Consider the following 12,508-nt stretch of genomic DNA (forward strand, 5'->3'; position numbering starts at 1 on the left):
TCCATCAATAAACTTACTTCGAAGACTTGGCTTCTATAATTTTACAACTTGACTTGATAGAAAATTAATTGAATAGGTTTATCATAAGGTTGGCGTTATGGTGCCAACTATATATATATTAATGACATAGCAGCTCATTAAGCAATCTTTATTATGATAAAGCAAAATTAAATGCTAAAGTCAAACTTCATAATTATGTGAGTGAGTGGATTTCTTTTTTCATGCTGCTCGTTTTATTTATAACTAATTAAGAATCAATCCCAACGGTGAGCAAATTAAAACACTGTTGTAGTTTCGCTTGGCCAGTTACTCTGCCTTGTTAAGTATATAATTAAAACCAGAAATATACATGAAGCTAACTAAGTTGTTGTTTGATAGAGGGAGTCTTCCTTCACATTCCTTCAACTTCAACAACTAAATTAATCACTACTTATTCCAATATATATATATATATATATATATTGACTTGCAAATCCTTCAACACTTCCGTACTTTTTTTTAAAACCTTTTTGTTTGAGATTTAACTGAAATTATTTTTTAGATTAACGTGGGTGTTTGGATTAGTTTACGTATATTTTGACTAATTTTACGGGTCCTGAAGTTAACGGTCATGTAAGTATCCAATGGCCCTGAGATTTGTGAGACTCGAATCGGTGACCTCTAATAAGCAAATATAGAACCTGACCAATTGAGTTACACCTCTCAAATTAACTGAGAAAAACTTTGCTTGATATATATATATTCTCTGTAATTTCCACTAAATATTTTGGAATTTAGAATTATATATATATATATAATTCATTTCTTTTTAAATGAAGCTTCTATATATCAATTCTCCTCTCATCATTTCATTAAATATACACGTCGATCTTTTTATTTATTGTAGCACATGCATAAACGAATAGATAAGCCATTCGATATTACTTGTTATATTAATTTGTAGTTTCTCAAATAAAGCTTACACTAAAACTTTAACTTAGTCGACAAAAATTAAAGAGATATATATATCGATGAAAACAACAAAAATCAAGGTCCATCATTCCCACCCCATCATTGCACAAACGGTCATGATTGCCCTAACCTCTTTGTACGTCAACACGCTTCATATTATATCTGTTTGTTTTTTAAATATATATTTTTATTAACCTTAATTAAAATCAATTTTTTTATAATTAAATCCTAAACAAAACATCCACATTTAAATTAAAACATTCATATAAAAATCATTTTCGGATGTACAAAGTGATGATAATGTAAAGAATAAGCATTAATTCTTACTAAAACAAGGTTTTATTGTATATATATATATATATATATATGAAAATGAGAGATCATAGAGAGAGAGAGAGAGAGAGAGTAAGAAAAGTAGTTGGTCAAAATGAACCCATGTAGAAGGATATCGAATGACATTCCCATAGAATTCCACTAAAATTCCACAAACAAATTGTTAATTTATTCTACCACGAGCTCTCTTTTCTATTCGGTACAAGACTTGGGGCACACCCTCGGATCCCCTGTTGAATTATTCATCACTTCAAATTATTTGGTATTTTATAGTCTGACTAATAATAATAATAATAATTATTGATTTACATAAAGCTATAAACCTACTAGAATCATTAATTTTGTACTACCATGATCGATAGCCGCTTTACAATTAATTAAAATTATTGCTTGCTTGCTTGCTAGCTAGCTAGCTAGCTCGCTCTTATGGACCATGTCAAAAACGGCTACATTTTGTTCTGATCAGTTGTGGTGCTTTCCTCACATGAAGGACACTTTGTAATTGTACCCAAATCCTTTGCAAGCTGAGAGTGCGACGACGACGACCGTCCAGTTTTTTGTGACCTTAATTCTTGCAATTCTCTCTTCAATCTTCTATTCTCATTGCTCAAACTTTCACAACATTTCTTCAAGAGTTCACAGTCTGCCTCTGTTTGCTTCAGCTTGGTCCTGCATGCACGTTAATTGTTTTTATTTTTTATTTTTATCACTATTATTACTGTAGAGAAGAAACCGAATACCCAAAAAGAAACCAATGAAAAAATGACAACAAGGATTTAAATGAACAAACTGAGTTATGGAGTTTTTACCTTGCCCTCCTGTTTTGAAACCAGACTTCAACTTGTCTCGGCTTTAAATTCAATTGCTCAGCGAGTGCATGCTTCTTAGCCTGCATGCATGAGGTGAAATCCTTTATTTAGTCACTGGATAAATAAATTAAAGACAAGAGATCAGGGGGGGGGGGGGGGGGGGGGAGACAAATAAATTGAAATTAAACTAATGTTTTTGATAACTGAATCAAGGATTTATATAGCAAATTATAAATAAAAGCATAAGCAAAAAAGGTCATGCCGGGAGAGGTTTATTTGTAACTCTAAAAAATATTAAAGTTTCCAGGCAAAATTAAATATTATAATTTACAAGTACTAACAATAATGATATTAAAAAAACTTGAGTATAATTTGATTTTCTGATATCTAATCAAAGATCAGGAGTGATAGTCAGCAGCACAAACTGCTGGCAAGGAAGGGAAAAAATGAAATATATAAAGAGCAGCAAAAAAGGGTACCGGATTAAGAGTGGGATGCCTTCGAAAGCTCTCCTCAAGGTAGCTTGATTGGTCTTTTGTAAGCCTGAGTTTCTTTCTACCAGTACCATACATGCAGCTATTATCAATGGAATGATCACTTCTCTTATTTCCATAATCCTCATCTTCTTCAGACTTGAAGCATGTCCCCTCTGCCTTGCCATGATGATCTATATTCATGGAATCGTCTTGATCAGGGCAGAGTGTAAATGAGAGGTCTAGACGTACCACAGGCTTCTCCTTCTGTTTCTGCGGCCATGGCGCATAGTTTTCACCTCCTAGTCCAAGCCCAAGTCTTGTGTTACAGTACCCTTCTTCTTCCATGTTTGAGAGAGAGAGAGAGAGAGAGGGGGGAAAAGAGAAAGAGAAGATGATGAATATAATTGGCGAATGGAGAGAAGGGGTTAGGAGGTGACTTTATACAAGAATATTCAAGTCTTTGGATATAATTTAGGAATATATAAATGATTTTAAATAATTGTTTTGTGAATAACTACAGTGCTAATGACAACTAAACATGGTGATAGAGTGTCCTAATGGGTGCTTTAGAGCCATGCATGACCCTTTTGAGGGAAACCAAAACTTCCTTCATTCCTTCCATATCATGTTTGACCTCGCCATTAATTTCCACAGGGTTTTAATTAATTAATAATTAATTTTAGACTTTGATTGATTTGAGTCTACTCACCCCCGGACCGTATATTTCCAAACAATTTCCCTGCGTATGAAAACAAAAGAAGTCTTTGTTTTGAATTTGGGGTCAATTGTCTACGCATATGCAAACATATTAGTAACTTCCCACCTTAATTTCTTCAATAATATCAAGAGTGATGTTATTAATTTCTTTGCTTTATATATATATATATATAGAAATCTTAATATTTTTCTAAAAATTCTTATTATCATAATAATATTTTTTCTTACTATATATCATCCAGGTTTCTCATGATATATACTATACTAAATATATTATATTTGATAAAGCATAATTTATATATGGATTATATATATAGAAAATAATTTATAAATAAAAGATAAGATCTTCTTGTGATAAAATCTAATCTATATATTTGTATATGACCTATAAATTTTCTAGTTATGATTTCAATTCACCAAGCTATATAGTACAAAGAATATCGGGAAAATATTAGTTTTATATTATTATATTTATTGACGGAAGGTATTTTATATATAAGCTAATTATATCTGTTATATAAATATAAGAATAGAGATATTTGTAATATAGTTTTAAATTGAGAAATTAAATTATCAATTCGTAAGTCATCGAATCAACATCATATATTGATTATGTTCTATCCTCTTTCTAATAAAATAATAATAAAGTTATTATTTGTTTCTTCTCAAAGGGTAGGTCAGATCATCAACGATGTAGAGGTTCCATTAGAAACTTGATTCAACCTAAGTGGATGGGTCATGGGGTAAGCTAACCCACAGGGTTGGACTCCATTTGACAGCTAAAGTCGTGCTTTTATCACTTCCTGGGATATATTTTCTTCCCTCTATGTCTCAGCTATTGTGATAATTAAAACACCATTTTTTCAAATACTTGGTGCTTGACTAACTCTTTTCAGTTGAATTTTGGGTTTTTGTTTCTTTATTATTATCCTAAATGCGAGGAATTCACTTTATCCCCTCTAAATTATTCAAACAAAGACTCTGATCATAATTCTTCAAACAAATTTGTTTGTGTAGAATTTGTGCTATATGTACGTATTCAAACTGTACTATCATAGATTAATTCATAGCCTAGTGATTATTCCATTGTTGACGACAGTTAATTATAGCTCTTTTTAGAAAAAGGCTATACATAAAAAAAAATATTAAACAAATGTTACTAACACAAATAGTATTTAATAAAATAATATTAATCATAATAGCAAGTAAGCAACTTTTATAATATTAGGTGATTTCTTATGTATCACTTTTTATGTATAACTCAAAATGAATACAGACTTCATTTATGAACTTAGTTTTTCTTACCAGACAAGTCTTCTTTTAGAATAGAGAGAATCCTCTAATATTGGAGTTGATAAGTATGTAATGTATAGGAAAGATAAAAGAATAAAAACATAATGCATAAGGGTTGAATGAATTATTGCGAAGTTCTTAAATGAAATTAAATGACTTTAATAATTATCCGTTAATCCAAGGTATTTATAAGCCTAAGCTTATCTCAAGAAAAGTGGTGTTGCAGGTCTCTTGTTATGCTTGGAGTTGCAAAAATCTCATGATAAGTTATTGGTTGTGATACTATTGATATAGAAGTTGGTGCTCACCATTAATTGTTTTATTTTGTTATGTTATTAGTGGAGGATTTGGTTATTGAAGGTGTTTTTTGAGGTGATTTATGGATAGAAAATAATCATTGACGAGAATTGAGTTTTCTCTACTTTGTAAATGGTGTGCAAAAACATTCTGATTTCTAAGAATTAAATAAAAAAAATTACTCTGACTATATTGTAATTTAGTTATTTTTCCACTTTACCTCTATTTTTTTAAAAAAAAAATTACAGTTTATATCTTAAGATGAAAGAGACAAAATTACACTTTCATTTTTTTTTTGGTACAATAAAAGAATTAGAGTCTTGGATGGAAGTAAACATAGGATGGCAATCAGTCGTGTTATTTCAGGCTATCTATATACCTGCATCTAACCTGACATATCTTTTTTTAATAATACAGTCCAAACAGAGATTTGCTAAAATTTAATTTTTTACTTAAAATTAGTGTTTTATGTTTCTAAATTATTTTGATGTACTGATATCAAAAATGAATTTTAAAAAATAAAAATATATATTATTTTGATATATTTTTTTAACAAAAAAACACATTTAAAAGTAACTAAACCACATTTACAAACATCTTTATAATCATATTAATCATCCCTATTTTTCCCGCATTCAGTTTATATAGTTGAATTGAATAAAAAGTCTTCTTCACTGGTTTGTACCCACTGAATATATACTGACCTGACTCATCTTTCTTTTATATTAGAAAAACATTTCTCTTATTAAATTTTTTGTAGCAACTTACAAAATCACTTCCTGGAAAAAAATTATACAAAGAATTTGACTTACTCAATAATATTGTTTTTCTATTTAAAATACTAATAAAACATGTGATCTAAAGTATATATACAATTATGCTATTAAACATACTAATGACATGTACTAATTAGTAAATTATTAATGATTAATATAATTACATGTAATCATTCAAGATCCTTTTTATTTTTAAAAATCAGGTATATAATGTTAAATTATGTGTTTAATATTTATTGAATTTATTTATATTATATATTTTTCTTAAAACAATACATCAAATATCTAATTTATATCATTTGCTACTTTGTAACGTACTTGATAAAAAAATAATAGATAATAATAAGGGATACTAACATACTAATTTTACATATTCTTAATTACTAATTAGTAATAATTAATGAATTAATTATTATTATTATTAACAAAATAAAGAAAAAGATTTTTTTTGTTATATATAAAGTAAAATATATGTAAAAAGTAAAAATTATATAGGGTCCGTTTGTTTACGCGGCTGCGGCTGCGTTTTAATTAAAACGCAGCTTGCAGCCGTTTGGTTAAAGAAAAAACATAATACACTGTTCATGGGTCCCACTGGTTTTCTGCGTTTGAAACACAGTTAAAGAGAAGCAGGAATTCGTTGCTTTTCTTCAACTGTTGATGTTAATTGCACTGTTCAATGAACAATGCAATTAACATGAACAGTACACTGTTCACTTGCAGCACTGCGTGAACTCTTTTTTTTTTTTTTTAGTATAGTAATTTTTTTAACATTTAAAAAAAAAAAATTAGTTTAGAGTGAATTTTATACCTGATAATATTTTATCTAATTTTATTACATGCTAGAAAAATTATGAAAATTGTAGTTCTTGTCGGATGTATTTCGTACGTAATGGAATTGTAGATGGTTTCATGAAATAATAAAAAATATTTTATATAAAGTATGATTTATTTCATGATGTAATAGCAATAGTTAAATCCACAATATTTAAATTTAAAATCATCAATATTAATATATATATTTTTAAAATTATTTTATAACCTCAATTTCAAAAGCATTCTTAACCAAACACATTAAACTACTTTTTTTCAACCTCAATTTCAACCACAGTTTTAACCAAACACCTATTTTTTCAAACCAACCTCAATTAAAAGTACTTTTATAAAACAACTTTTTTCAAACCACAATCACAACAGCTGCCGCAATACCAAATACACACATAGTTAGACTTTTTTTACTAGGGTTATAAATAAATAAAAATTAATAAATAGATAAAATATAAGGTTAGGGTATAAGTTAGATGATGAGATAAGTGAACCATGCATCCTTCTTCATATTTGAATCAAATCAAGTGAAAACCCACCTCAATTGGGATGGTTGATGTTGAGAAATTAATGGGTTGTATGAAATTAACACTATTCATACACTAAACTAGCCAAGGTTTTTTCTCCACTGTTTTCTTTTTATATGAACAGTGAAGTGGCTACTCTTTTTTTTTCCTTCAATTTTTTTTCTATATCCTAATTAGATAACATTAAGTTTGAAAATGTGGTAGAAATAAAAAATTAAAAAATAGAGGACTAAAATGTATAACATAGAGAATACACATGATATGACATTAAGTTTGAAATTGTGGTAGAAATGAAAAATTAAAAAATAAAGGACTAAAATGTATAACATAGAGAATACACATGGCTACTCTCAAACTCGCGATAATTTTTATTTTAGTCTAAAAAAATTTATTTTTTTTATTTTTCTATCCTTGGATTTGAGAAAGAAAAGAGAAAGTCATCAGGAAATGGTGGAAAAGAGAGAAAGTTGTCGGTTGTCACGATTCTAGCAACCAAAGTGGTCAAGCTTGAGGTCAAACAGTTTTATTTGATGAGAGAAGTTTGATGGTGGTTGTTTTTTGTTTTCATCTTGTTGTGAAAAATAGATCAGTGAAAAAACAAAACAAATATCTTTTCTTCTTATTAACATTTCCATATTTTCTGATTTTTTAAATAAAGAACAAAACAAATTGAAAATGAACATAAAATGACTTAAGAAATAATCATGAATAAATTTAAAAGCATAGGGGCTAATTATTTATTTTTTAAAACTAAAAAGACTATTTAATTTGTTTTATTAAAGTAAAGGGTGTAATATATACTTTACTCAACGTGTGATAAATGAGACCAGGTCTCTCATATTCAAGGAGACGATTGATTTTTGGTTTATATACACAAACACACGAACCAATGGCGGATCTTGAACAAGATTTTAGAAAAAAATAAGAATATGACTAAAATTACTTTGTCAAGCTTCTGTTACCGCACAATTCTATTTATATCAACTTTGGACATTAAATTTAATTCCTTCAAAACTAATATGTTTGTTATGTATCTATATATATATACACATAGAGAGACTTTTAGCTTTAAAAAGAAAGAGAAAGAAAGGAAATCAAGTATCCAAGTGCAAGGAAATTTTGAGAAACAAGGACTAAATTGAATAGTTTTAAAAAGTACAAAGACTTAAATGCATATATTATTGGCAAAAATTGAAAACCTAGGGGAGGCTACTGCCCTCCTGTTTCTGAGAGGATCCACCACTGACAGAAACACACACAGTGAGGTAACAATCATTAGGCTAAAGATCTATTGCTCCATACGTGAAGAGTTCTAAAATCTAACATATTTAGGGATAAAATTATTGTATTAAATAATTAGTTAATTTTTTTAGTTTAAGTAATTTAATCTATATTTCTAGTCTAGATATCGGGTGGCTTGATATGAAAAATTCAGGTAGTTGATAGTAGCAGGCGATATCTGGCAAGCCAAACTGGTTGGTAGCTATGGTAGTAATAGGTGGAATCTGGTAAGTCAAAATAAATAGGACCTACAAAAGATCTTCTTTGATAGATATAGGAACTTTCTGATAGTAAAGTCAGTAACTTTATAGAGAGAGAAAATGCAATGATATTTTAGATAAATAGACTCTGAAAATATATATGTTGAAAATATTAAGAATGAAATGATTGTCAATCTTTGGCTTGAAGGATTCATAGTGTATTTATAACACATAAGTCTTATTCTTTTGTGGAGAGGAGAGGTTAAAGCATAATTTCACCCTTGTGATATTTTGAGTTGTATTCTACTCAAAATAATACGTATTAGAGTAATATAAAATATTAAATGACCCGTATAAGATCTCAGAAAAATTCTTGACAAGTATTGAGCTCGAGATGCATGCTCATAGGGGTGCTAGGATGCACACCTAGCACCCCCAATAAATTAGGTACTGGCACGCCTAACACCCTAATTAAATGGGTTCAAGTGTTATGCCTGGATCTAATAATGGGTGCTGACGTGCCCCAATACTCAAAATATTTGGATCCAGTTATAACCCTTGAGTCCAATAAAAGATGTTGAGTGCACCAGCACCCCTAACTCTTACTGAGTGTGGCATGCCCAGCAAGGTGTCATGCCTAGTAAGCAAGGATGGGTGTAACAACACGTCTAATATGAGCTTGGGCAATCATGCTCGAGCCCATGTATTTTAGTAGCAATTGGGCTAGGGCATGGTAGCTCGGGTTTAAAAGGAATGTTTTTTTAGCTTTTTAGGTGATTGTTTGAGCTTGGTTGAAGGGTTTTTTAGATTAATTTTATTTGTATCCATCACTAGTAAGATCAATTTTGTAGGTTAATTGTTGTTTTTTCCCTTTATTTTTTTAATGGTTAAAATCTTAATGACAAGCAAATATTAGCAAAAGTTGTTTCCTGGAGGCAGAAAGAAAAATACAGCAAATTCATGATTCATGTTGATATGCCTTGTAAAGATGGTGTGTAGGAGAGAGAATAGCAAATACAGCAAAAGGATGATGACATAACCAAATCGAGTCCTTACTGGTGAGGACAAAACACGGATCAATGGTTCAAACACACTTGGTTTTGTTTGACATTGAACACACTCATGAAAGGAATTCCTTGCTTTACCAGCCTTCAAAAAAAAAAAAACACCATGATTCCACTGTCAAATCCTACAAGGGAAAATGGTGTAAATTTGGGCAATAATAGCATCGAGGAGAGTCTGCAAAGTTAGTCCTGGCATGGTCTATGGTATTTTTCAATCTCACAAGCAACAGAATCACAGGCATGGGCTCAAACATGTCCCCCCTGCCCCTCTACCAATAATTGACTCTCTCTCTATCTCTAGGCATTGCCTTCAGTGCTCTTCTGTGTATATTTATTTGCTCTTCCACAGCTTTCTTTCATCCTGGAGAGAGCGCAAAAGTCCTCAGCAAGAATAATGAAACTTTTGCATCTTCTCTTGTTGGCGATGCTTACAACTGCTTTTTATTTCTTTTCCCAGAACATCTGTTCTACTTCTTCCCCTTCCATGTTTTTCCTCACAGGAAGGAGATCCATGAGAGAACAGAGATCCATGAGGGAACAGAGGATGTCATCGGTCACCCTCAGAGATGAGCATGAGAATACCAAGGTAGGATCTGAAGCTTGATTGAATTTCCCTTTTTGTTTCGAAATACAACATTGCAGAAATCTTCTTCTGATTGCACACGTTGCCATCATTAGCTCTGTATATGTGCCAAACTTGTGTCCGTATGTTCTCTAGGTATTCAAACTTCACCATGTTGTGCCTAACAGTAGTGTCCACGTTCTGATCATTAGCTTGAGTGTGCCTGGAAGCAACAAAGCTAACGGTTTGGTGATAGAAATACCTTGTCCGTCCAACTTTACATGGAGATCTTGAACAATCACAATAGCTTTAGACACTTGTTTTTCTCCGTTCCATTTCTAAATTGATATTCCAAGTAACAATTACGGATGTGCGAATTGCAGGTTCTTGATGAAAAGACTGAGCAAGCAACAATCAAGGAAGATTCTAGGCAACTGGCGTATCCAAGCAGCACTGATAATTTAGATGATCTTGTTTACCACGTTGATTACCATGGCGTGACAACTCATCCAACTCCAACTCCAAAGCATCCCAAACCCTAAAATATCTTTCTTTAAGATCTCAGATGAAGAAATGCTGCATACATGTACTTCATTTTTAATCAACTAGTTAACGATGTATTAATTACACCAATACAATTAGGATGAATATATGTTTCTGCTGGCAGTATATGAGCGGTATTTGTGTTTTCTCAAGGTTTCACTAATCAAATTGTACTTGTAGCATATAAACAGACTATAAAAGTGACAGATATTACTTTGTCAACAGGCTTTACTGATCAAATTATACCTGTGATTTGTTTTAACAAATGCAATAAACCAATTCCTGGTATGGGCTGCCCTCCGAATCTGATAGGGCAGAACACTTTTGGGAAAAAAACATGATAATCTAAATCTAATTTGGAGGAAAGAGATACATTACAAAGTAGCGCGCGCATTCCATTCATATATGGCTTTCTTGTACTTCTCGAGTAGTAGTTTGTAGCTATCAATCACATCCTCGAATAACACTTCATCACAGAACTTAGATTTAACTTGAGCACATGAAGGAAATAAATTTTGAAATTCGTAGAAAGCTAAATTCCAATCATGTTCTTGAATGGTTTCTGTCTCCTAATAGAGAAGCCTGAGCCACCTCATCCGATGAAAAGGAACCTTGTTCGTTTCAATAGCTACTTCCACACTACTGAATACTTCCAAGAACCTCGATGCCTTATCAATTTGATCAATAATATTGTTGAATGTGGTTTTCTGGTCCAAATTACGCCAATAATTGGCTTCCAAAGGCAAAAATGAGCACCAACTAAGGAAGCTTCCCGCAAGGTAGAATCAGAAGCCCCAATTAATTCAATCATTACATGCAACAGAGTCACAGGCATCAGATCCAGAATTCCAGACAATGGCTCAACTGAAGCACGATGCAGCTGTTTTTGGGTCTGATACCAGCAATGGAGTGCTACATGTGCAAAGCCCTCCCACCTGCGATTAAGTGAAATACAGCAAAGGACACATGAGAAATGGTCTTCAAGATAGCCATAAATCTTAATTTCATCAAAGATTCCAATTTTGATAAGATTCCATAATCATGTCCTTTCATGCCATTTTGGAAACATGGAACATAAAATTTAGTCAATTAGAACATTCATAATATAAAAACTACGCAAGAGCTTGAAATTCCATGATTCAATTCATCTAAACTGCACTGAAGCAACGCCAAATAGAATATTCATCCTAGATTTTGATGAGTTTGGCATGCCATAAACATTTCATTAGTGAACAGCATCAGGCAGGAATATTACCGCATAAAAGACCACCAGATTTTATCTGTCCTCGTTTCAGTTTTTCTTTGAGCAGTAAAAAATATAACACAATCTAAACATTAATAAGAAATTTTAACCACATATATAGTTTTGACACAATTTAGTCATTCAAAATGTTCTTCTTGTACATCAGTTTCAAACATTATCATTTAGATAATCCTTTGGCACAAGCCTTACTGTGCGCCTTATATATATTTTAAAGACATGTCCATGAGTTAGCTTTTCCAGAGACATTAGCCCAAAACTATGTCTCTGTCTCAGAGACAAAATGTCTTCATTAAATAATTTTGTCAATAGCATGGGCCAGTCCACATGGGCTGCTGAGTTTCCAGCTTTGTGAACAACATCAATTGAATCAGTCAAAAAACTTTTCAATCTAGACTAAAGAGATCCATATGATGAGAAATGGCATTGATAAAATCTTAGGTACATCAACTACCGCAAACACAAAAAGGAAACTTTTTTGGTGATTATTAATTCAAAGAATTTATTGGAGAAAAAAGTGACTAAGATTGCAAGGTATTTTCCTTAGAAGACAATAACTAGAAAATCAAAGCAAAAGGGCCTCCTAACCTGAG

At 31.3% G+C, this 12,508-nt stretch overlaps 2 protein-coding genes across 2 annotated transcripts; one reads left to right on the forward strand and one right to left on the reverse strand.

The window, feature by feature from the left end:
• Window positions 1-1,369: 1,369 nt before the first annotated feature.
• LOC7474711 (homeobox-leucine zipper protein HAT9) lies at window positions 1,370-2,977 on the reverse strand. The gene is made up of 3 exons (XM_002308958.3): window positions 2,573-2,977; window positions 2,094-2,173; window positions 1,370-1,953 (listed from the first exon to the last, which is right to left on the reverse strand). The coding sequence occupies exons 1-3, from the start codon at window positions 2,912-2,914 to the stop codon at window positions 1,731-1,733; spliced, it is 645 nt and encodes a 214-aa protein (XP_002308994.1). The 5' UTR covers window positions 2,915-2,977; the 3' UTR covers window positions 1,370-1,730.
• Window positions 2,978-9,527: 6,550 nt separating this feature from the next.
• LOC7485486 (uncharacterized) lies at window positions 9,528-10,876 on the forward strand. The gene is made up of 2 exons (XM_024602807.2): window positions 9,528-10,135; window positions 10,495-10,876. Exons 1-2 carry the CDS (start codon window positions 9,944-9,946, stop codon window positions 10,651-10,653), a joined length of 351 nt encoding a protein of 116 aa, XP_024458575.2. The 5' UTR covers window positions 9,528-9,943; the 3' UTR covers window positions 10,654-10,876.
• Window positions 10,877-12,508: the final 1,632 nt, after the last annotated feature.

This window comes from Populus trichocarpa, chromosome 6, assembly GCF_000002775.5.
Source record: "Populus trichocarpa isolate Nisqually-1 chromosome 6, P.trichocarpa_v4.1, whole genome shotgun sequence".
NCBI lineage: Eukaryota > Viridiplantae > Streptophyta > Magnoliopsida > Malpighiales > Salicaceae > Populus > Populus trichocarpa.